The sequence below is a fragment of the Muscardinus avellanarius genome (genome assembly GCF_963383645.1).
Source record: "Muscardinus avellanarius genome assembly, chromosome: 12".
NCBI classification, from domain to species: domain Eukaryota; kingdom Metazoa; phylum Chordata; class Mammalia; order Rodentia; family Gliridae; genus Muscardinus; species Muscardinus avellanarius.
Genome location: NC_137798.1, coordinates 36912775 through 36938978, shown reverse-complemented (window position 1 = coordinate 36938978; position 26204 = coordinate 36912775). Strand labels below are relative to the sequence as shown.

At 42.1% G+C, this 26204-nt stretch overlaps 1 protein-coding gene across 8 annotated transcripts in view; it reads left to right on the top strand.

Annotated features, from left to right (window-relative positions):
- Positions 1-3353: 3353 nt before the first annotated feature.
- Positions 3354-26204, top strand: part of HECTD1 (HECT domain E3 ubiquitin protein ligase 1) — a gene marked incomplete at both ends in the record, with an annotated part of 106727 nt that continues 83876 nt past the window's right edge. For all 8 annotated transcript variants that reach the window (XM_080706757.1, XM_080706756.1, XM_080706752.1 and 5 more), the window contains 3 exons: positions 3354-3493; positions 19338-19572; positions 25217-25444. In XM_080706757.1, the coding sequence (XP_080562883.1) occupies positions 3354-3493; positions 19338-19572; positions 25217-25444 (603 nt within the window). The remainder of the gene's footprint in view (positions 3494-19337; positions 19573-25216; positions 25445-26204) is intronic.

Below are 26204 nucleotides of genomic sequence, written 5' to 3'. Positions count from 1 at the left end.
CTACACCCCCTGCCCTATTTTTTTTTTTTTTTTAATTCTTTATTTTGAAACCGGGTCTTGCTGAGTTGCAGAGGGCCTCACTAAGTAGCTGAGGCTGTCCGCGAACCGCGATCCTCCAGGTCTACCACCACGCCTGGTCTCACACTAGTGGCTTCTAAATAATTTTTTTCATGTGTTGCTGTGACAAGATAGTTGACTCTATTATCATGTTTTCTTGATTCTATTTATTTTTTAATTTTTTGTGGTACTGGGGATGGAACCCAGGGGCATTCTACCTCTAAGCTACACCCCCAGCCCTATTTTTTATTCTTTATTTTGAAACAGGGTCTCAGTGAGTTGCAAAGGGCCTCACTAAGTAGCTGAGGCTGTCCTTGAACTGCAATCCTCCTGTCTCAGCCTCCAAAATGCTGGGATTACAAGCGTGCTCCACCATGCCTGGCTTGATTCTATTTGTTAATAGGAGACCTAGGGGACCTGTGACAGTGGGACATGTGGTAATAACTATCAGAAATGCAAATCTGTAAATTTCCAAAGTGTAAATCTCTAAATTTAAGAATGCACAGCTTAAAGATTGCTTAAGAGTTCATGTCCTAAATACTATGTGTGTGTGTGTGTGTGTGTGTGTGTGTGTATATATATATATATATATATATATATATATATATATTCCATTTATTTGAAAGATTAAAAACTTGAGTAAGGGATTTGAGTTTTAAAAAAGGACCTATATTCGGTTAATTATATACTGCATTATATACTGCAATATCCAAGTGTATCCTGGAGGCAGGCATATGTTTTTAAATAATATTTTGGCACAGGGGATTGAATCCCATGTGCATTTTACCTGAGATAACAGCTCAGCTCTTTTTAACTATTTATCTTTGGTACTGAGGATTAAGTCCAGGGACATTCCCAGCCTTTTAAATTTATTTATTTATTTATTTATTGTGGTGCTGGGGATGGAACCCAGGGGCTTTTCTACTTCCGGGCTATACTCCCAGACCTGTTTTATACTTTATTTGCAAACAGGGTCTCAGTAAGTTGCTGAGAGCCTCACTAAGTAGCTGAGGCTGGCTTTGAACCTGTGCGATCCTTCTGTCTCAGCCTCCCAAGCGCGGGGATTACAAACATGCGCCCGCAATTTTTTTTTTAATTTTTTTTTTTTTTAAATTTTGAAACAGGGTCTTGCTAAATGACCAGGCGCGGGTCTCGAACCTGAAATCTACCCGTCTCAGCCTCCAAATACTGAGTTACAGGCATGCGCCACCGCGCCCGGTTGAGGCATATTTTATTTCCAAGTTGGCCGGGAATAATCATGGAAGTCCCGTGCCCAGAAGCCTCGGGGCAAGGAGCCGAGCGTGCGGGCGGTGCAGCCGCGGAGCCGGGTTCTCTCCCGGCGATGGAGAAGGCGGGCCGGGGGCGCGGCGGCTCCTCCGCGGCCCGGGGGCGCCGGGCCTCCAGCGACGCACTTCCGCGCGGAGGGCGGCCGAGCGGGGCCGGCGCGCGCGGGGGTCGCGGGGCCGCGGCGGGAGCGCGCGCGCGTGCACGGCGCCGGGCGCGCCCGACTGACAGCGGAGCCGGGGCGCCGAGCACAGCTGCGCACAGCGCCCGGCCTCCCGCGCCCCCGGTCGGCGCCCCGCGCGGGGCCCGCGGCCTCCGCAGCGCCCCAGGCGGCCGGCCGCAGGCTCGCGGCCCGCAGCCACACTCGCTCCGCCTCCGCCGCTCCCCGCCCGGCGCGCCCTCGGCCCTCCGCCCTGCCCCCTCCCGGATGGCGACGGTCGCGGCCTGCCCCGCCGCCGCCGGCAGCTCCGCGCGGGCCCGCCTCTGAGCCGCAGGCCGAGCTGCCGCGTGCCGGGGACGCAGCTGCGCCGGCGGCCGCCGCTCGGGGACCCTCTCGCTTCCCGGTCGCCAGGTCCCCGCGGAGGAAGGGGCGGGACGAGGCGCGGCTTTTCCTGCGCCGCCAACCCGGCTCGACCTGCGCGGCCTGCGGCTTCCTGGGAACTCGAGGGCCGCGGCCGGGCCTGGCTCTGCCCGCGGCCTGTGGGAGCTGGACGGAGCGGCGGGGAGACGAGCGCGGGTGAGAGCCGCGCCGGCCGTCGGAGGGCCGCGCCGGGCCGGGGTCCGCGTCGCCCGGCGGGGGCGGGCGGCGGCCTCGGGCCCCCGGGTCGGCCCCTTTGTTCCCTCCCGGCCGTGCCGCGGCGGGCCCGCCCGAGCCCCGCCGGCTCCCCGTGCCCTTGAGCGGGGCCGCAGCCCGCCGGGCTCCGGGGACGTCCCGCGCCCTCCCGGGAGGCTCGCCGCCCTGCGGGGCCGGCGGCGGCCTGTGGAGCGCGCATGCCGGCGGCTGCGCCCCCAACTTCGCCCCCTCGGCGCGCAGGTCGCCAGCCGAGCGGGCTCCGCGCCGGCGCCGTCGGCCGCCCCGCGGTGTCGCCGTTGGGGGCCGCCGCGGCCCGCCCTGGGCGCCCCGGGCAGCCGGGTGGCGGGACCCGAGGCGGCCCTCTCGGCCCGGAGCTTGCGAGGAGCTGGTGTCGTGACCTGCCTCTTGGGGCTGGTCCTCTATTTTTATTTATTTTTTGTAACCAGCTGCCCCATCCTATGGGGATGGGGAAAGAAGGCCCTTAGGATTAGCCGGCATTCCGATTCCTAACCTGTTAAGTTCATTGCATTTCACTTTTAGCATTTATCTTTAAAGTTTTAAGAACAGTTGCCAAGGCTGCCCAAATACTCGTATTTCTTTTTTTGTTTATCGAAATAAAAAAACTAGAGAGTGGTAGTTAACTATCGTTTGTATTTGGACGTATTGAAAACAGGAGTCGAAAAGTCAGCAGAATTTGTGAAGTTGGAGATTATTTTAAAGGAGAAACTCAGTTTCGAGGGGGATTAGTAAAATACTGGTTCTAACTCTTATCTGAAGATCTGCCTTTGGGGAGAGAAAGGGGGAAGTAGTTTGCTGTTTAAAAAAAAAAAACAACCTTTGGTAGGTGTAGGTGTTCTTTGCCTTTTGGCACAGACATTGGTGAGCAGGAGTGGGATCCAAAGCTTGTTTGACTGTGTTTGACAAAGACAGCTCTGGTTTCTAGTTAAGCGGCAACCTAATCAGCTTATACTCTTGTGCAAAACTGGTTTTTGCCTAATGTATTTGAACATTAAATCCGAGGAATAAGGGAAAGTTGAGAAGGACACTAACTAGCACTATATCCAGACATGCTTAGGAGTTTTTTAGTTACTTAGGACAGCACCATGAAAATTTGATTTTAGCACATGTAAGAGATATTAAACTCAAGCCGTTATGAACATTTAAGCAACTTTTTTTCCCTTTTCTTTTTAAATTTAAGCAAAGAGGCTTTTAAAACACCATGGCAGATGTGGATCCGGATACATTGCTGGAATGGCTACAGATGGGACAGGGAGATGAAAGGGACATGCAACTAATAGCCCTTGAACAGCTATGCATGCTGCTTTTGATGTCTGACAACGTGGATCGTTGTTTTGAAACGTAAGTACATTCCTTCATCATCCTTTTTTGGGGGTTGCTGTAGTGACATCTGTTTTCAACCATTTGCTGACTTCAGTTTGTGTAGAAACTTCTCTAGTAAATTTTAAAAGAGTTCCTTTTACAGATTTCTCAGGCTTTATATTTATAGTTTTCTGAAAATAAAAAGTGGCAGGTGAAGTAACTCTTGTAACAGTAATTGTGATCATGTAAATACATATTTGTTGAATGAATGGGAATTAGGAAAACTAATATTAACCCAGAGCTTGGTTGATTCATTTTAAAAATATGTCATAAACTGGGAGAATACAAGTAACTCCTTCAAAGCTCTTTTTGTACCATGAAACTGGTTTGTAGAATAAGAGAAATGATGATGAGCATATGTTTTGAACTGCCCATTTTTTTGTTGGAGTCAAGTCATATGACATTAAACATTTGTTAAGTCAGGTCATTGGCTTATACATTTCATTTTGGGAAGGTATAAATTGAATGTAAAACTTACAGTATACTTTTTGGAATAGCAGAAACATTTTGGTCTATGGAGAGCTTGAACAGTTTTATTGGGAGATTGTAACCGAATTTGTGCAAAACTGTGGAAGAACTCATTATTTTAGGCCATTAAAGTGATGGGTTTTTCCTCTTATATAAGTGATATTGGAGCCAGGCATGGTGGCCCACACTTGTAATCCCTGCGCTTGCGCGGCTGAGACAGAAGGATCGCGGGTTCGAAGCCAGCCTCAGCTACTTAGTGAAGCTCTCAGCAACTTAGCCAGACCCTGTTTCTAAATAAAATATAAAATAGGTCTGGGAGTCTAGCCTGGAGGTAGAAGGCCCCTGGGTTCCATCCCCAGTACCACCACCGAAAAAAAAAAAAAAAAAAAAAAAGGTGATATAGGTCCAATCAGATTAAGCTTTTTTTCTAAGTATTTCTAAGTATTGAACATGCTAGGTTTTTACTGTTTGTATTTACAGTTCTAAATTTGAGTAGTCAAAAACTCTTGTTTGTTTTAATACCATTTTAAGGTAACTAGTAGAAAATGTATGTGGTATTGATCTAAAATTTGGTATAATTAAAGGCTATAGTAGTCACTACAGTATTTGTGTGTGGGGGGGCGGTACTAGGGTGGAATCCAGGGGCTGTTCTACCTCCTGGCTATCCTCCCAGACCTATTTTTTGTACTGTACTTTTATTTGGAAATAGAGTCTCACTAAGTTGCTGAGAGTCTCACTAAGTAGCCGAGGCTGGCGTCTAACCTGTGCGATCCTCCAGTTTCAGCTTCTGAAGCACTGGGATTACAAGCATGCGCCACCATGCCCAGCTTTTACAGTGTATTTTGTTTTTAAATTTTTTTTTTTTTTTTTTTTTTTTTTTTTGTGGTGCTAGGGATGGAACCCAGGCCCATTCTACCTCCAAGTTACACCCCAGCCCTATTTTTTATTCTTTATTTTTGAAACAAGGTCTCACTGAGTTGCAAAGGGTCTCACTAAGTAGCTGAGGCTGTCTGCGAACCCAGATCCTCCTGTCTCAGCCTTTCAAATGCTGGGATTACAAGCATGCACCACCACGCCTGGCTTACAGTGTATTTTTATTTTTTAATTTTTTGTTTGGCGGTGCTAGGGATTTAACCCAGGACCTCATGCATGTTAGGTAAGCTCTAACATTGAGCTATATCTCTAGCCCTGACAAAATGTTTTTGTTTTCTCTCTTGATTTTTAAATAATTGTTGGATGTAAATATTGTCAAAACATTACTATTTTGATAAAAATCTTTATAAACAAAGTTTCTTAATCATGATGAGTAGTCCACTTATTTTAGCTAGTTTTTGTTATCAGCAGTCTTGAAGACATAAGAATAATTTATGTTGACACTTGTTGACACCTTTTTAGGAAGATTTATGGAAAAGTGAAGTAGAGTTTTGAGTATTCATGCTTTATTGGAAGGTCTTCATTAACCTGAACTATTTTTGGTATTTTAAAAAGTCATAGAGAAGCTGGGTGTGGTGGCGCATGCTTGTAATCACAGCATTCTGGAGGCTGAGACAGGAGGATCACGGTTCTCGGACAGCCTCAGCTGCTTAGTGAGGTCCTTTGCAACTAACTCAGTGAGACTGTTTCAAAGTAAAGAATAAAAAATAGGGTTGAGATTAGAGCTCAGAGGTAGAATGCCACTACTGGATTCCATCCCTAGTACCGCAAAAAAAAAAAAAAAAAAAAAAAAAAAGTGGGGCTGGGGATGTAGCTTGGTGGTAGGCTGCTTCCCTAAAATGTTCAAGGGGCCGGGCGTGGTGGTACACGCATGCTTGTAATCCCAGCATTGGGAGGCAGAGACCTGAGAATCGCGGTTCTTAGTGAGGCCCTTAGCAACTCAGTGAGACCCTGTTTCAAAAATACAGACTAAAGCCGGGTGTGGTGACGCACACTTGTAATCCCAGCATTCGGGAGGCTGAGACCGGAGGATCACGGTTAGCTTAGCGGACAGCCTCAGCTACTTAGGCTCTCTGCAACTTAGTGAGACCCTGTTTCAAAATAAAGAATAAAAAATAGGGCAGGGGGTGTAGCTCGGAGGTCAAATGCCCTAAACCTGCAAAAAAAAAAAAAAAAAAAAAAAAAAAAACACCACCAAAGACTAAAAACTAGGGCTGGGGGTATAGCTTGGTGGTATTATAATGCCCCTGGGTTCCATCCCCAGTACTGCAAAAAAAAACAAAACAAAAAAAAAAACAAAGGGGATTCAATTCCTAGTACCACAAGAAAATAAAAGTCTTACTTGCTGGTCAAATTAATATCATTTCAAATCTTCTATTTAGTATTCACATGTAGGAGAGATATTTGTAATGGAATTTTTATTTATTTTTTTGGTGGTACTGGGGGTGGAACCCAGGGGCTTTTCTACCTCTGGGCTATACTCCTAGACCTTTTTTATTTATTTATTTTATTTTATTTTTATTTATTTATTTTTTTGTGGTACTGGGGGTGGAACCCAGGAGCTTTCTACCTCCGGGCTATACTCCCAGACCTTTTTTATATTTTGTTTGGAAACAGGGTCTCACTAAGTTGCTGAGAGCCTTACTAAGTAGCTGAGGCTGGCTTTGAACCCGTGCGATCCTCCTGTCTCAGCCTCCAAGCGCGGGGATTACAAGCGTGCTCCACCACACCTGGTGACCTTTTTTATACTTTATTGGAAACAGGGCCTCACTAAGTTGCTGAGAAACTCACTAAGTAGGAGAGGCTGGCTTTTAACCCATGTGATCCTCCTGTCTCAACCTCCCAAGCGCTGGGATTACAGGTGTGTGCCACCAAGCCCGGCTAATTTAAAAAAAAAAAATATTTACTGAATTTTCAGTATTGAGGATTGAACTCAGTGAGGCTCTGCCACTAAATTCCATCCCCAGCCTTTTTAAATTTTACTTTGAAGCTGGGCATGGTGGTGCATGCTTGCAATCCCAGCGTTTGGGAAGCTGAGACAGGAGGATCACAGTTTGAGGACAGCCATAGCTACTTAGTGAGGTTCTTTGCAACTCAGTGAGACCCTATTTCAAAAATAAAAAAAGAAGCTGGGCGTGGTGGCTCATGCTTGTAATCCCAGCATTTGGTAGGCTGAGACTAGAGGATCATGGTTTGCGGACAGCCTCAGCTACTTAGGCCTTTTGCAACTTCATGAGACCCTGTTTCAAAATAAAGAATAAAACAAAAAACAGGGCAGGAGGTGTAGCTCGGAGGTCAAATGCCCCTGGGTTCTATCTCCAGACTCACTAAATAAATAAATAAATAAATAAATAAATAATATTAAAAAGGAATTAAAAAATAGGATTGGGGTGTAGCTCAGAGGTAGAGTGCCCTCTGGGTTCCATTCTTAGTACCACACAAAAAAAATTATATATATATAATATATATAACTGCGTTACGGAGGCTGGCCTTGAATTTGAGATTCTCCTGCCTCAGCCTTTTAGAGTAGCTGAGATTACAGTTATGCACCAAATGTACTGTGGTTTTTTTTTGGCGGGTCTGGGAATGGAACCCAGGGGCATTTGACCTCTGAGCTACACCCCCTGCCCAATTTTTTATTCTTTATTTTGAAACAGGGTCTCACTGAGTTGTGAAGGGCCTCACTAAGAAGCTGAGGCTGTCGCGAACTCTAATCCTCTGGTCTTAGCCTCCCAAATGCTGGGATTACAAGCGTGTGCCACCATGCTAATTTTACTGTTCTTATAATAGCTTTTATTGTGTGTGTTACTGGGTATTGAACCTAGGAGCATTCTACTTCTGAGTTACACCCCAGCCCTTTTTTATTTTTTATTTTGAAACAGGGTCTCACTAGGTTGCTTGAGGCTATCCTTGAACCTGTGATCTTCCTATTTCAGCTTCCTAGTTTCCTACTGGAATTACATGCCTGGCCTATAATAGCATTTTGCAAAAGAGTTATATATTAAAATAATTTGAGCCAGGCGTGGTGGCGCATGCTGTAATCCCAGCATTTGGGAGGCTGAAACCGGAGGATTGTGGTTTGTGGATAGCCTCAGCTACTTAGTGAGACCCTCCACAACTTAGTGAGACCCTGTTTCAAAATGAATAAAAATAGGGCAGGGGGTGTGGCTTGGAGGTCAAATGCCTCTGGGTTCCATCCCCAGACCCCCCCCCCACAAATAATAATAAAAAAATAATAATAATAATAAATTTGAAGTGTTTTGTGTTTCTGTGGTACTAGGGATTGAACCCAGGAACACTCTACTTCTGAACTATACCCCAGCCCAATTTATTTATTTTATTTATTTGTTTTTAATTTATTTTTATTTTGTGGTGGTACTGGAGTTCCTGGAAACCCTTCTACCTCCCGAGCTACACTCCCAGACCTATTTTTATGCTTTTTATTTGGAAACAGGGTCTCTTAAACTAGCGCGGTTGGTTTTGAACTAGTGCAGGCTGGTTTCAAACAAGTGTGGGGGGGGAATTACAAGCGTGTGCCACCACGCCCGGCTAATTAATTTATTTTAAAATAGGGTCTTTGCTAAGTTGCTGAGGGCCTTACTAAATTGTTGAGGCTGGTCTTGAACCTGTGATTCTCCTGTCTCAACTTCCCAAGTACTGGAATTACAGAATTTTGTGTGTGGTGCTGGGGATTGAACCCAGGCGCATTCTACTTCATGCTACACCCCCAGCCTGTTTTTTTTTATTCTTTAATTTTGAAACAGGGTCTCACTAAGTTGTGAAGGGCCTCAATAAATAGCTGAGGCTAGCCGGGAACCCAGATCCTCCTGTCTCAGCCTCCCAAATACTGGGATTACAAGCATGCACCACCACACCCGGCTCTAAAGGATTTTATTTTTACTGGGGATGGAACCTAGGGATATTCTACTTCCGAGCTACACCCCCAGCCCTATTTTTTATTTTTTATTTTGAAACCAGGTCTAACTGAGCTGCAAAGGGCCTAAGTAGCTAAGACTGGCTGCGAACTGTGATCCTCCAGTCTTAGCCTTCTAATTTCTGGGATTACAAGTGTGCACCACTGTCAGTTTTGCTTTTAAACCTTTATTTTCTTTCGTCATTCTATAGCCAAATTTTTTTTTGTCACAAAGAAAATTGTCTTGGTTCTTTGTTTTGTTTCATTGTTTTTGTGATGAGATCTTAACCGTGTCACCCAGGCTGGGTTCCAATTTGAGATTGTCCTGCATCAGCCTCCCAGATAATGGTAGCTGGGATTTTAGCTGTGTGCTATGGTGCTTGGCTCTTGGTTCTTCCTTTTTTTTGGTACCGGGGATTTAACTCAGGGACAGTCTACCTTCGAGCTACACTCTAAGCCCTGTTTTCTATTCTGTCTGTCTGTCTGTCTTATGTCTGTATGTGTGTGTTTACTTATTTTGCAGTACTGGAGATTGAACGCAGGGGCATTCTACCTACAAGCTACACCCTAGTCCTATTTTTTTTTTTTTTATTCTTTATTTTGAAACAGGGTCTTAAGTTGTGGAGGGCCTGACTAAGTAGCTGAGGCTGGCAGTAAACCTTAGATCCTCCTGTCTCAGCCTCCCAGAGGATTACAAGTGTGTTGTGTCACCATGCCCACCTTTTTGGTTTCTTCTTTAAGCCAGAGAAAAGGCATAGTGAGATGAGGCAGTGGCATCAGAGTCCTGGGTTCACATTCGTAGTACCTGTGTTACTTAAGTGAGCCTGTGAAAGCCTATCTTCCTCTGTAAAAAAGCAGCATTTTTATTTCATTTGGCTTCTTGTGAGGATTAAGGGAGAGAATGTATGTGAAAAATGGTTTTTTTTTTTTTTTTTTTTTTTTTTTTGCGGGTCTGGGGATGGAACCCAGGGGCATTTGACCTCCGGGCTACACCCCCTGCCCTATTTTTTATTCTTTTTATTTTGAAACCGGGTCTCACTGAGTTGCAAAGGGCCTCACTAAGTAGCTGAGGCTGTCCGCGAACCGCGATCCTCCAGGTCTCAGCCTCCCGAAAGCTGGGATTACAAGCGTGCGCCACCACGCCCGGCTCTGAAAAATGTTTTGAGTAAAGTGGGCAGGCTATTTACTGGTATCACTATTAATATCTAATTTTGAATTTTTTTTTCGGGTCTGGGGATGGAACCCAGAGGCATTTGACCTCCAAACTATATCCCCTGCCCTATTTTTTTATTCTTTAGTTTGAAACAGGGTTTCACTAAATTGCAGAGGGCCTCACTAAGTAGCTGAGGATGACCGTGAACGGTGATCCTCCAGTCTCAGCCTCCCAAATGCTATGATTACAGGCGTGCGCCACCACACCGGGCTGAATTAATAATTAGTTAATTAATTTATTTATTTTTAATGTTTATTTTTTGGTGGTACTGGGGTTCCTGGAAGCCCTTCTACCTCTGGGCTACACTCCCAGACCTATTTTTACATTTTTATTTGGAAACAGGGTCTCCTAAGCCAGCGCGCGCGGCTGGCTTCTAACCTGCGCGATCCTCCTGTCCCTGCCTCCCAAGCGCGGGGATTACAAGCATGTGCCATCATGCCTGGCTTGAATTTATTTTTTGAAAAGGTGATTGAGCTGGGCGTAGTGGCACATGCTTGTACTCACAGCATTTGGGAGGCTGAGACAAGAGGACAGCCTCAGCAAGTAGTGAGGCTCACATCAACCTAGTGAGACCTTGTTTCCAAATAAAATAAGAGAGGGCTGGGAGTGTGGCTTCGAGGTAGTATGCCCCTGGGTTCAAGGACCAAAAAAAAAAAAAAGACTGATTTTGGAAAGCCTTAAAATTCTTTTCAACAGTTTACAAATAAGGAAAATCAAAACCAAGATGATGTTCATATTTTCAGTATTGGAGAAAATCTTCACACCAATTTGATTTCGTATGGCAAATAGCTCTCATTTATATCTAATAAAGCAAAAGATGACCATTTATTCAGATACATTTTTGCCTGATTAGCCACCATTAGGAAGTAGACAATCTATTTAGTCAGGAAGGCAGATGGTATATTAAAACCAATGGCCTTTGCAATGGAATAGACCTGAGTGCTCAGATTTTTACTGCTGAATAGTTGTATATAGCTTTTCAAGCTTGTTTTCTCATCCTTGGTGGGTTTTGGTGAAATTAAATGGAATAATACACGTGAAATGCCTGTTTTTTTCTTATTTTTTTTTAATAGTTAAGTGGTGTTTTTAGCTTACTATTTGACTGTCCTTTTTTGGGGGGGGAGGGTAGTACTGGGGATTGAATCTAGGATCATTTTATCTTTGTTACATTTCAGCCCTATTTTTTATTCTTTTGTTTTGAAATGGTCTAAGTTGTGGAGGGCATCACTAAGTAGCTGAGATTGGCAGCGAACCTGAGATCCTCCTGTATCAGCCTCCCAAGTACTGGTATTACAAGTGTGTGCCACCATGCCTGGCTTTATTTTTTACATTTTTGGGGCAGTACTGGGAAATTGAACCCAGGGGCATTCTACCTCTGACTTATACCCCCAGCCCTATTTTTTATCTTTTATTTTGAAACAGGGTCTCACTAAGTTACGAGGGTCTCACTAAGTAGCTGAGGCTGGCCAGGAACCTGTGATTGTCTTGTCTCAGCCTCCTAAGTACTAGGATTACAAGAGTACATCACCACTCCTGACTTGTTCCCCCCCCCTTATTTTTTTGGTACTGGGATGGAACCCAGGGGCATTCTACCTCCAATCTATACCCCCATCCCCACTTTTAATTCTTTTTTTTTTTCCTGTGGTCCTGGGGATGGAACCCAGGGCATTCTACCTCTGAGCTACATCCCCAGCCCCATTTTTTATTCTTTCTTTTTCCTGTGGTACTGGGGATGGAACCCAGGGCCATTCTACCTCCGAGCTACATGCCCAGACACACATTTTATTTCTTATTTTTTTGAAACAGGGTCTCACTGATTTGCAAAGGGCTTCACTAAGTAGCAGCTGAGGCTGTCTTTGCACCACCCTCCTCCTGTTTCAGCCTCCCAAATTGCTGGGATTACAAGCTTGTGCCATTATGCCTGGCCCATTTTTTTTTTTTTTTGGTATTTTTTTTTTTTAATTGGTGCACTGTATTCATACATCATAGTGGGATACAAACTTTTGTAGACATACATGCACACATCGCCCAGTCAGCCCCCACCCGATCCCCACCCCATTCTCTCCCCATCCCTCCCTCCCATGTTTGGCTTAGTGGTTGACATCTAGTATTATAGCAATTTATCCAAAATTAAAAATGATAATCTCACATAACAGTTTCCTTTGTCTGATACCAAGCTTTTGATGACTTAAAGATAACATTTCAATATTTCTTTTTACTTTCTTACCAGAGAATATTTTTTTTTATATTTTTTTTAGGTGTAACTATCATATATTTATATATTTATTTTTCAGAAAAAAAAAATCTAGCCTAATATGGAAAATAGACTCTAGATACCCAAAACAATCTTGAAAAAGAACAAAGCTAGAAGATATATATTTTCTGATATCAAACCATATAAAGCTACAATAATTGAAACAGTGTAGTACTATTCTAAAGGCAGATATATAAACCATTGGAGTTAAATAAAAGCCTAGAGCTAAATTCTTTCCTATATTGTCAAGTTATTTTTGACAAGGTTTCCACGAACATTTGGTAGTGGAAATAATAATCTTTTAACTAAATATTGTTGAAACATAATAATTACATGGAAAAGAATAAAGTTGGACCCTTACCTAATCCCATATCCAAATATTAACTCAAAATAGATAAAAGACCTAAATATAAATCTTAAGACTATAAACTTTTAGGAGAAAATCTGGGTCATAAAACCTCACAACATTGAAATTGGCAGTGATTTCTTGGTTATGATTTTAATGGCACAGGCAACAGAAGAGTATACAAACTCCCTAAAAAATAAAAAAAAATTGTATATCCAAAGACAATGTAAACAGAGTTAACAGTTACTAATAGAATGGGATAAAATATTTCCAAATGCTATATCTGAAGGTATATTAATATTCCAACTAGAAATCCTAAAAATTAACATCAATAAAGGCAAACAATACCATTTAGAGATAGGTAAAAGACTAACATAAATAATGAATCTCCACAGATAACCAATCTTAGTTGTCTGTTGGGTGGAAAATCTTGTTTCTCTGGTTCTGGTGTGTGTTACCTATTTCTTCTTTGTAGTTAATCTCTTTGAGTATTTTCTCTAGTGCTGGTTTTGAAGACATAAATTCCTTCAGTTTCTGTTTGTCATGGAAGCTTCTTATTTTTCCATCTAATTTGATAGAAAGTTTTGCTGGGTAGGAAATTTTTGGCTGGAAGTTGTTTTCTTTCAGAGTTTGGAATATGTTACTCCAAGCCCTTCTGGCTCTCATGACTTGGTTTGGGAAGTCTGGAGTGATTCTAATTGGCTTGCCTCTGAATGTCACTTGGCCCTTTGTTTTTGTTGCCTTTAAGATTCTCTGCTTGGCTTCCACATTGGTCATTTTGACAATTATGTGGCGTGGGGATCCTCTTCTCCGATCCTGTCTAAAGGGAGTTCTATAAGTTTCCTGGACCTGTGTATCAACCTCTTGCTCTAGGTTTGGAAAATTTTCTGCTATTACTTCCTTGAAGAGATTGTCGATCCCTTTGGTTTCACTTTCTTTTCCCTCCTCTATTCCAATTATTCTTAGGTTAGCTCTCTTAAAATGGGCCCATATTTCTTCAATGTCAGATTCCTGTTGTCGGATATTTTTTCCTAGATTAGAAACTGTGCGTTCATTTTTGGAATGATCATCTTCTAAGAGTGAGATTCTGTTCTCCATGTGGTCTAATCGGTTGTTTGTGCTTTGAATTGAGGCCTTTACTTCATTAATTGCATCCTTTATCTCTTTTTGGCTCTCTCTGAGTTCTTTTCGAAGCACCTCTATTATTTCTACAGTTATTTTCCTGATTTGATCTTCTAGAAATCTCTGATTTTCTGTTTTATCGGGTTCTGATGTTGTGGGGTTGTGGGCATTCATTGCTCCAGTATTATTCCTCTTTCCCATGATTTAGGAAGTTTGTGCCTCCTCTGGGTTCTTCCCTTGGGTCACTATGACTTCACTTAAGGTGTTCTGGATCTCGAGTCTGTAGTATCTCAGACCCCACTACTCCTTTACTGGGTTGTATCACAGAGTCTCCAACCCAGAGAGTCGATAGAGGCTGCTTTAGACTGTGGGGGGTGCCAGGTTGCACGTTCTCCTATGGTGTGATATCTCTGCCATCGCCCCTACCCCACTGGGTCAAGTCCCAGGGAGTACAGTACTGGGATTTCTCCTCTGTGGCCCGCAATTTGACTCACTGTTCTTGAGTACGCAGATGTAGCTGTACTGGATTCGGTGAATTCTCTGCTGCTGCCGCCGGTGGCAATACGGCGCTGCTGCTACGCCCTCGGCCGTGAGGCTGGCGTATTTCTTGTTGGTTTTGATTTCCACTCTGAATCCCTGCAGCGTGTGCTGAGCTCAGCCACTGGGAGCTTTAGATTTTGCCTGCGGCGAGAAATCCCGCCTGGCTGTTCCGCAGCAGCTCACCTCGGCTTGCTGTAGCTGTTCGGTGAAGTCGCCGATGCCGCCGGCAGCTGCTGCTGCCGCGTCCTCAGGCGTGAGGCCGGTGTATCTCCTCTGTGGCTCTGAGCTCTGTTCTCAGTCCGCTTTCTCTGTGGAGCCTGGTGATTTTTGTTTCTCTGGTGATGGTGTTTTCTGGCTATGAAAGGCGCTGATTTTGTGGTCATGGAGATTAGTTGTTAGCGGGGCTCTTAAGCCCCACTTTTCTTGGTCGCCATCTTCCCGGAAGTCCCATTTTTTATTCTTATTTTGAAACAGGGTCTCACTGAATTGCAGATGGCCCAGCTGAGGTTGGCCACAAACTTTTGATCTTCCTGTCTCAGCTTCCCAAATACTGAGATTACAAACCTGTGCTACCATGTCTGGCTAAAGTCATTGGCAACAAATACTGTCAGTTGTTTTACTAGAAGTGAAAAGCATATCTCATTAATTTTTTAGAAAATCTTTGCCAAAAACTTAAGTCTGAATAATCAGTTTGATGTTCTTTCAAGTAAAAATAATGTTGCAAGAATAAAAGCTGGTATTTGAGGTCTTAGTTGTACTTTTCCTTGATAACAGCCGTCATTGTTTGGTATGCAGAAGTGCTTTGTGTTTATTTCTCATTTCTTTAGATGAAACATTAAAAAGATATATTTAGGCTGGGCTTGGTGGTATACACCTGCAGTCTTAATAATTGAGAGGTTGAGACAAGAGGATCACAGGTTTGAAGCCAGCCTTAGCAATTTAGTGAGGCTGGCTAAAATAGAATAGTATCTATTAGATAGGGTGTATCTCAGAGGCAGAATGCTCCTGGGTTTAATCACCAGTAATACACACACCCATAAACACACACACACTACAGTATGTATGTATATAAATATGTATATTTAATTTTTTATATTTATTTATTTATTTATTTATTTATTTATTTATTTATTGCTGTACTAGGAATGGAACCCAGGGGCATTCTACCTCAAAGCCACAGTCCCAGCCCTAATTTTTAATTCTTTATATTGAAACAGTTGAGTTGCAAAGGGCTTCACTAGTGGCTGAGACAGCCTGCAAACTCTAATCCTCCTGTTTCAGCCTCCCAAATGCTGGGATTACGGCGTGCGCCATCATGCCCGGCTGTAATATGTATGTATGTGTACATATATTTATATATATGATTGTACCACCTTATTTAGTGGGTCAAATTTGAATGCCTTCAAAGACTCCCGATAACCTCACATGTATATATGACTACCACCCTACTATATTTTTGTGTTCTCCACTGGACCTCATCTTTTTTCCCTCATTGCTAAGTATAGTGCCTGGCACACAAATAGCTAATATCCAGATAATGAGTGAATTGAAGAAAGTCTTTATATTGTACCTGTTTTCACTTATGCCCAAAACGTCTATACAAAATATTTTTGGAGTCATGTAACTGGGAGTGTGCTATAGGAAGTGTTGATTCTTCTCTCTACAAGAAACAGTATAAATATCAATAGATCCTTTCCCTACCCTTTTTACATTAATGTTCCTGCCTTCTCTATTGATCCTTCTTTTCGACCCTCTGTCAGAGTAATAGTGAAGTGAAATTGCTTTCATTGATTTGCCCTGTCTGGGCTATTGTGTCTTGGGTAAGGATTCCCCCCCCCCTCCGCCCCCAGTACTGGGGATAGAACCCAGGGGCATTCTACCTCAAAGCTACACTCCCAACCCTATTTTTTATTCTTTATTTTGAAACAGGGTCTCATTGAGTTGCAAAGGGCCTAAGTAGCTGAGGCTGTCCGTGAACCACGATCCTCCTGTCTCAGCCTCCCAAATGCTGGGGTTACAAGCATGCGCCACTATTCCCGCTTTGTTTGGTGGGAAGGGGTGTAAACACAGGGGCATTCTACCTCTGAGTTATACCCCCAGCCTTATTTTGTGTGTGTGTGGTACCGGGAATGCTGGGGTTACAAGCTGCACCACTACGCCCGGCTTCTTTCGGGGTTCTTATTTGGTAATCTTGAAGGTCCATAGGTGATGAGCTAAATTCAGAAAAATTTTGTGTCTGTGACCAAAAAATGTAAAAAACAAAACACTATTCTAGTCACAACAGGAAAAATGCGATGAAAGTTTATGGAGATAGGTTTTTTTGTGTGTGTATGTGTGTGTGGTACTAGAGATTGAACCAAGGAGCCTTCTACTTCTGAGCTACACCCCTACCCCTATTTTTATTATTGATGAAAGTGGCTGTGAACCTCTGATTTTCCTATCTTGGCCTCCCAAGTACTGGGATTATTGGTATGTGCACCTGTCTGGAGATAGGTTTTTTAACTCTTGGAATTTTTCTGTATATGAACATTGTTTCTTCGAACAATTTGTGTGTATAGTCTGTATAATTGTTGACTGTGTAATGAGACTTTGAGGTTCTCAGTCTAGCACTGTGTCCTATCCCCCCTCCCCGCACCCCCCACACGCCACGTTGCTAGTATAGTACTTGATATGAAAAGGCATTCAGTAGATGTGTTGAATGAGTTGCTGTCAAGTTTGTGTGTATATTATAATTGGAGAAAAGTAAGTTTTACACATTGGAATTGAATTTACCTAACCATGACCCTCCCAACCCTTTTGTAGCACTGGGAATAGAACCCAGGGGCATTCTACCTCCGAGCTACACCCCACTGCCCTATTGTTTGGTCCTTATTTTGAAACAGGTTCTCACTGAATTGCAAAGGGCCTAAGTAGCTGATGCTGTCAATGAACCGCAATCCTGTTTTCTCCGCTCCCAAGTACTGAGATTACAAGCATACTATTCCCGGCTACCTTAACCTTTTTTTTGTGTGTGTGTGGTCCTGGGGATGGAACTCAAGGACATTCTCCTCCAAGCTATATACCACAGCCCTATTTTTTTTTATATATTTATTTTTGTGGTACTGTGGATGGAACCCAGGGGCATTCTATCTCCAAGCTACACCACCAATCCTATTTTTTATTCTTTATTTTATTTTATTATTTTTTTGTGGTGCTGGGGATGGAACCCAGGGGTATTCTATCTCCGAGCCACACTCCCAGCCCTGTTTTTACTCTTTATTTTGAAACAGGGTCTCACTGAGTTGCAAAGGGCCTCACTAAGTAGCCGAGGCTGCTCCTGAACCTGTGATCCTCATGTTTCAATTTCCCTAATGCTGGGGATTACAAGGATGCACCACCACGTCCAGCTATACAAGAATTTTTTAAAGCTGCTAAAGGAATGAAAGGGGCTCACTTGCACGCTAAAAATTTGGGGAAAAATAATTCCACTGAAATGTGGAGAAACTTCTGTGCAGAGAAATTAGAATGATGGCTCAGAGTGGTGGCGCATACTTGCAATCCCAGCTTTTGGGAGGCTGAGACAGGAGGATCAGGGTTCATGGCCAGCCTCAGCTACTTATATAACTTAATTTAAACTTCATAACAACCATGTAATGTAGGTATTGTTTAGTTAATATCTTTGCTGCACAAATGAGGAAACAGGCTAAGAAAGGTCACATAGCAGCAGGGCATGGTGGCATATGCTGCACTCCTAGTACTTGGGAGGCTGAGACAGGAGGATCGCACAGGTTTCAAGCCAGCCAAGCTGCTTAGTGAGGCTCTCAGCAATTCAGTGAGAACCTGTTTCCAAATAAAAAATATATGTAAAAAAGAAAGGTCACATAGCTGCTGTTCTCTGCTTTATTCTGGTTTTTTAGACCCCCATATTAGTGCTTGTTCCTATAAAACAAAATGAGTCAGGTGTACATGCCTGTAGTCCCAGTACTTGGGAGTTGGGGTGCTGAATCGGAAGGATGACAGGCTTGAGGCCAGTGTGCTATATCTTAAGAAGACCCTGTTTTGAAATAAATTTAAAAAAGAGGAAGGGGGTGAAGGAAAGTAGCTTAGAGGTAAAAAACAAAAAACAAACAAAAAAAACCACCTCTAGGTTTAATCCCATTGCCACAAAACCAAACAAAACAAAACACAGGAATTGAACAATGTTCCCTGGCCTGTAGGGAGTCATAAAAATTTAAGGAAATAAAGCTGGGAGCAGTGGTGCATGCCTGTAATCTCAGTACTTGGGAGGCTGAGACAGGATCCATGTTTGAAGCCAGCCTCAGCTATTTAATGAGGCCCTCCACAACTTAGTCATACCCTGTTTCAAAATAAAAAATAGGGCTAGGGGTGTAGCATAGAGGTAGAATGCCCCTAGTTTCCATCTCTAGTACCAAAAAAAGATAAATAAATTAAACAAATAAAGTGTTATATTAAACAGTTGTACCCTGCTTTTATATTTAAGGAACATGAAAGTACTGCTTAACTATTTGGGGAAGTTAGGGAAGGTTTCACAGAACAGTTGATGGTTGAGTTGAGTATACATAAGAATTTCATTTTTTAGTAGGGCATGGTGGCATACACTTGTAATCCCAGCACTTGGGAGGCTGAGAAAGAAGGATTGTGCAGGTTTGAAGCCAGCCTCAGCTACTTAGTGAGTCTCTCAGCTACTTAATGAGACCGTATCCAAATATTAAAAAAAAAAAAAAATAGGTCTGGGAGTGTAGTTTGGGGGTAGAAAGCCCCTGGGTTCCATCTTAAGTAACACACACACATACACACACACACACACCAAAAAAAAAAATATTTTTTTTAATATTTGAAGGTAATGCTGCTACTTTAAACTGCTTGGTGTTTTAAGCAATGGCGAAATTTACATGGTAAAATTATATTGGAAGCTAGAAGAATGTTACCTAATATTAGCACTATTGAGTATAACATTATGGTTTTTTATTTTCTATTAATTTCTTAATACTTTGTTTAGCAATCATATTACTTGTAATATTTCTTTCATTACAGATGTCCTCCTCGTACTTTCTTACCAGCCCTCTGCAAGATTTTTCTTGATGAAAGTGCTCCTGACAATGTGTTAGAGGTTACAGCCCGTGCCATAACATACTACCTGGATGTATCTGCAGAATGCACCCGAAGGATCGTTGGGGTAGATGGAGCTATAAAAGCACTTTGTAATCGTTTGGTTGTAGTTGAACTTAACAACAGAACTAGCAGAGACTTAGCTGAACAGTGTGTAAAGGTAAATATTATTTATCTGCTCATTTGAGCATTACTTAAAGAGTAAAAAGTATATTAAAAGGTAAAATTTGAGCTGAGTGTGATAATGCTTATAATCCCAGTATTTGGGAGGCTGAAACAGGAAAATCACAGGTTGGCAACCAGCCTCAGCTACTTAGTAAAATTCTTCACAATTGGCTGGGTGTGGTGGCGCATGCTTGTAATCCCCGCGCCTGGGAGGCTGAGACAGGAGGATCGCACGGGTTCGAAGCCAGCCTCAGCTACTTAGTGAGGCTCTCAGCAACTTAGTGAGACCCTGTTTCCAAATAAAGTATAAAATAGGTCTGGGAGTATAGCCCGGAGGTAGAAAGCTCCTGGGTTCCACCCCCAGTACCACCAAAAAGAAAAAAAAAAAAAAATTCTTCACAATTTAGTGAGACTCTGTTGAAAATAAAGGATAAAAAAAATATGGCTGGGGGTGTAGCCTGGAGGTGGAATGCCCCTGCATCCAATCCTCAGTACCTCAAAAAAAAAAAAAAAAAAAAAAAAGCCTGATGTGGTGGTGCATGCTTGGGAGGCTGAGACAGGAGGATCATGCAGGTTCGAAGCCAGCCTCAGCTACTTAGTGAGGCTATTAGCAACTTAGTGAGACCCTATTTCCAAATAAAATAAAAGAAAAGAAAAATAGTCCGGTGTTTGAAAGCTCCTGGGATCCATCCCCAGTACCACATACACAAAAAAATATTCTATCATTTCTCTTTTAAAATTTTATTATTTTGAAATAGCCTCTCACTAAGTTGCTAAGGGTCTTGCTAAATTGTTAAAACTGGCCATAAACCTGTGATGATTTTCATGTTTTAGCTTCCCATTGGGATTTCAGGGTGTGCCACCACACCCAGTTTCTCTTACTTTTTTTTTTTTTTGATACCAGGGATTGAACCCAGGGGTAGTCTACCTCTGAGCTACACCCCTACCTCTATTATTTTTTTAATTTTGAAACAGGATCTTGCTAGGTTGATGAAAGTCTTACTACTTGTTGAGACTGTCCCTAGACCTGTCTTAGTTTTCCAGGTTCTGAGATTACAAGTATGTGCCACTATGCCTGGCCTTTTACTTTGTTGAAAGTGAGAAGTCAATCTTGTGGCACCAAAGGATATCCCATTGTACTTGGGAAAAGATATCTTACCTGTGAGTGAAAATTGTAGGTCACTCCTATGCCCTTCAGTTCTGGTTGGCACTTTGAGAAAGGTTACTCATGTATTTGCCGAGTTATTTTATATGAAAATAGTTTCAGAAACCACTATGACAACAATTCAGTTGCCACCAGTGGTGGATATTCTTCTAAACTTTTTTTTTTTTGTGTGTGTGGTACTGGGCATTGAACCCAGGAGCAATCTACCTCCAAGATACATCCCCAGCCCTATTTTTTATTCTTATGTTGAAATAGGGTCTCACTAAGTTATGGAGTGCCTTACTAAGTAGCTGAGGCTGGCCATAAACCTGCAATCCTTCTGTCTTAGCTTCCCAAGTACTGGGATTACAAGTGTGTGCCATCATACCCAGCTTTCTTCTAAACATTTTTTTTTTTTTTTGGTGGTACTGGGGTTCCTGGAAGCCCTTCTACCTCTGGGCTACACTCCCAGACCTATTTTTACATTTTTATTTAGAAACAGGGTCTCCTAAGCCAGCGCACATGGTTGGCTTTGAACCTGTGTGATCCTCCTGTCTCTGCCTCCCAAGTGCGGAGATTACAAGCTTGCGCCACCACACCCAGCGTTCTTCTAAACATTTTTAAGTGTGTTAACTCATTTAATCTTTATGAAATTATACAAGGTAGGTTGTATTAATATTTCCATTTTACAGATGAAAAATATCAAGTATACTAAGGTTGAGTAATTTACTTAAAGGTTATGTCAAGGTTTAAAGATCAGGAATCTGAAAATTAGGAAGTCTGGATCTAGGGCAAATGAATTTAACTATTTTGTTATATTCTTTTCAGAGTAAGCTGTTTTATTTGTGGATTAACTAAATTTTATTCAATTCTAAAATTATTAGTACTGGTTTAGCAATTTATTGGAATTACTTGGTGAACACATTTAGATTTTTGTTTTGTTTTTGAGATAAAGTCTCACTGTGTTACCAGGGCTGGTCTTGAACTCCTGGTCTTAAGTGATTTGTTCTCTTGCCTCACCCTCAAGTGCTAGGGCTACAATTGTATGCCTGGCCATGTTGTTTCTTTTTATGATTTTTGCTTCACTCTTAGAGTTCTTTCTGCTCTAGGTGAACTGTTTTAAAAGGTTTTTGTCTTATGATTCCTTTACAAATCTTAAATGTTTGAGCCTTGCTGGGCGTGGTGGCGCACGCTTGTAATCCCAGTATTCGGGAGGCTGAGACAGGAGGATCGCGGTTCACGGACAGCCTCAGCTACTTAGTGAGGCACTCTGCAAGTCATTGAGACCCGGTTTCAAAATAAAGAATAAAAAATAGGGCAGGCAGTGTAGCTCGGAGGTTGAATGCCCCTGGGTTCCATCTCCAGACCCACAAAAAAAAAAAAAATGTTTGAGCCTCAGCTGGGCGTGGTGGCGCACGCTTGTAATCCCAGCATTCAGGAGGCTAAGACTGGAGGATCACGGACAGCTTCAGTTACCTAGTGAGGCACTCTGCAACTCAGTGAGACCCGGTTTCAAAATAAAGAATAAGAAATAGGTCAGGGGGTATAGCTCAGAGGTCGAATGCCCAGACCCGCAAAAAAAAAAAAAAAAAGTTTGAGCCTCCAAAAGGAGCCTTTGTTTATGTAAGATACATCTATATTTACCATATTAGATATGAAAACTAAGTGTGGCTAGGGATATAGCTCAGTGTTTGAACGCCTGCCTAGAATGTGTTAGGCCTTTGTTTTGATCCTCAGTACCATGACACACAAAAGGAAGTGTGGGAAAAAATTTAAAATATTTCTCTTAAAATAACATACTTATTACATATATGTAACATTTTAAATGAGAAATAACAATTTAAAAAAGTAAAAAGAAGCCTGATGTGGTGGCATGCTTGTGATCCCAGCATTTGGGAGGCTGAGACAGGAGGATTGAACTTGGGAGCTCAAACAGCCTTAGCTACTAAGTGAGACACTTTGTAACTCAGTGAGACCTTGTTTCAAAGTAAAGAACCAAAAATGGGGCTGGAGGTGTATTTTAGAGGTAGAATGCCCCCTGGGTTCCATGTCAGTACCTAAAAAAAAAAAAAAAAGTAAAAAGAAAATTAGGAAAAAACTTTTGTGCCTTTTTTGGGGGAGTAGTACTGGGGGTTGAACTCGGGCATTCTATCTCTGAGCTGTACATCCAACTCTACTTTTTTTTTTTTTTTTTTTTGGTGGTACTGGGGATGGAACCCAGAGGCTTTCTACCTTCGGGCTATACTCCCAGACCTGTTTTATATTTTATTTGGAAACAGGGTCTCACTAAGTTGCTGAGAGCCTCACTAAGTCGCTGAGGCTGGCTTTGAACCTGTGCGATCTTCCTGTCTCAGACTCCCAAGTGCAGGGATTACAAGCATGCGCCACCACGCCCAGCTCCAACTCTACTTATTAAAAATATTTACTTATTGATTAATGGATGGATTGATACTGAGGATTGAACTTGGGAGCTCTGTCTTAACAGCTGTACCCCCAGCTCTTTTTGTGTTTGTATTTTAAACGGTCTTGTTAAAGCTGTAAAAGCTGGCCTTGAAGCTATGATACTCCTGTCTCAGCTTTTGTACCATTATGCCGACTTACTCTTCGTTTTGAAACAGGGTTTTCATAAGTTGCTGAGGCTGGTTTCAAACCTTGATATTTCCTGTTTTAGCCTCACAAGTACTGAGATTACAGGTATTTCACCACATCCAGCTAGTTGTTTATTTTAGAAATCTCTTTAAAAAACCCTCTAGCTAGAAGACAGCGGGATTCTCATATCTGCTTCTGCAGATATGAGATGCTCATACAGCATTTGGAGAATTCTACCATACACTCATGAGAGAATTAGAGTGAGAGACAGAGTGTGTATAGTATTATTATGAAACAAGTTTAATTTGAAGGATCCTTGAAAAAGTTCTGGGGCCCTAAAAACCCTGGACTGTATTTTAGAACTTTCTGTCTCTGCATTTGTGTCTGTCTTGTCTCTAGCCTCAAAGGAATAGGTAATCCATTCAGAGTTCATGGTCTTTCCCTCCTTATTCTCTTGATCTCCTCACCTCATATTTCTTCCAAATCTGAGATTTTACTTCATTGCTTATTCACTGATCTATATTTTCAAGCTCTCTGTAGCAGATTCAGTGTTCTCAGCATATAAACATGCTGATGTGTTGAACCATCTCTTTTTGAAGGTTGTTTTTGTTTGCCTAGATTTATTTATTTATTTATACATACATACATACATACATACATACATATATACAACCAGACACACAATAAAAAAATAAACAAATAATTTTGCCTATGGGTTAAAGGTCTAAATGTTTGTATGTCTGTAAAATCCATGGACCTTGTTAACGCTCAAGTTGTACCTTAGCACCTTAAACATAAACATTATTAGAAAATAAAAGTATAGTTTTAATGTTTTGATATTCACAAATTAGGTGTTGAGGATATTGAATAATAGTAATACCTAGGCATTTATCCAACTTTTCTTTTTTTTCCAGTACTGAGAATGGAACCCAGGGGCTTTCTACCTCTGAGCTATACCCCTAGAGCTATTCTTTATTTTTTATTTTTAAATAATGTCTCACTGAGTTGCAAAGGGCCTCACTAAGTAGCTGAGGCTGTGTGTGAACCTCAATCCTCCTGTCAACCTTCCAAATGCTGGGATTACAAGCATGAGCCCAGTTATTCAACTTTTATATTAATGTCTAACATCTTGTGTTCTTTAGCTAAATTACCCATAGTTCTTTAGCTTGCCACGTACATTTCGCCGTCTAAAACTGTGCTAAAATCTAGCCATATGTGACTATTGAGCACTAAGTATGGATACCCCAAATGAAGATGTGTTGTGAAATATTCCATGTAATTTTGAAGACAATACATAAAAAATGTAAAATATATCAATTTGTATATTGGTTATATGTGGTGGCGCATGCTTGTAATCCCAGCATTCAGGAGGCTGAGACAGGAGGATAATGGTTCACAATAGCCTCTGCTACTTAGTGAGGCCCTTCGCAATCTAGTGAGACCCTGTTTCAAAATAAAGAATAAAAAATAGGGTTGTGGGTGTAACTCACAGGTAATCCCTGTGCTTGGGAGGCTGAGACAAGAGGATCGCACAAGTTTGAAGCCAGCCTCAGCAACGTAGTGAGACCCTCTTTCCAAACAAAGTATAAAATAGGTCTGAGAGTGTAGCCTGGAGGTAGAAAAACCCCTGGGTTCCACCCCCAGTACCCCCCACACACTCACAAAAAGTATTTTATTTGAGCTGGACATGGTGGTGCATGCTTGAAATCCCAGCATTTGGGAGGCTGAGTCCTAAAAAATAGGGCTGGGGTTGTAATTCAGAGGTAGAATGCCCCTGGATTCCAGACCCACACACACACAAAAAATTGTTTGTTTCACTTTATTTAATATACTTTGGAAGGTCCATGATGTTTTCTTTGATTCTAACAAATTAAAATTAGATACATATTTTCTCAATTTTGTTTAGGTGTTGGAACTGATATGCACTCGTGAGTCAGGAGCAGTCTTTGAGGCTGGCGGTTTGAATTGTGTGCTTACCTTCATTCGTGACAGTGGACACCTGGTTCATAAAGATACTTTGCACTCTGCTATGGCAGTGGTATCAAGACTCTGTGGCAAAATGGAACCTCAAGATACTTCGTTAGAAATTTGTGTAGAATCTCTGTCTAGTTTATTAAAGCATGAAGATCATCAGGTAAGTAAATTGCTTTTGTATACCTTCAGTTTTCAAAAAGTGATTATTATGTTCCTATTTAGAACCATGATACACTAATTTGAACTTTTCACTTGAAGTAGAGGTAATCCCATCTTTTCTTTCTTTTATATTTGTATATGCTAACTTTTGGCCATAAAATGTTTTTAATTATAAAAGTGGTATGTGTTGCTGGGCATGGTGGCACAGCTTGTAATCCCAGCATTTGGGAGGCTGAGACTAAAGGATCACAGTTCGCAGACAGCCTCAGCTACTTAGGCCCTTTGCAACTCAGTGAGACACTGTTTCAAAATAAAGAATAAAAAATTGGGCAGGGGGTGTAGCTCGGAGATCAAATGCCTCTGGGTTCCATCCTCAGACCAACCCCCCCCCCCCCAAAAAAAAAATGGTATGTGTTTAATCTTAAGTTTTATTTATTTTTGATTTTTTTGATTTCTTGGGGAGTCTGGGGAAGGAACCCAGGGTCATTTGACCTCCAAACTACACCCTCTGTTTTTCTATTTTTTATTCTTTGTTTTGAAACAAGGTCTCACTAAATTGCAGAGGACCTTTCTAAGTAGCTGAGGCTGTCCACGAACCATAATCCTCTGGTCTCAGCCTCCTGAATGCTGGGATTACAAGTGTGTGCTACCACACCTGGCTTTAAATTTTAAATATAGAACTATGTAAACATTTTTACAGGTAAGCTAGTATTCAGTATAATTTTATTGACTCAGTGCAATTTTGAAGATTAAAAATTAGA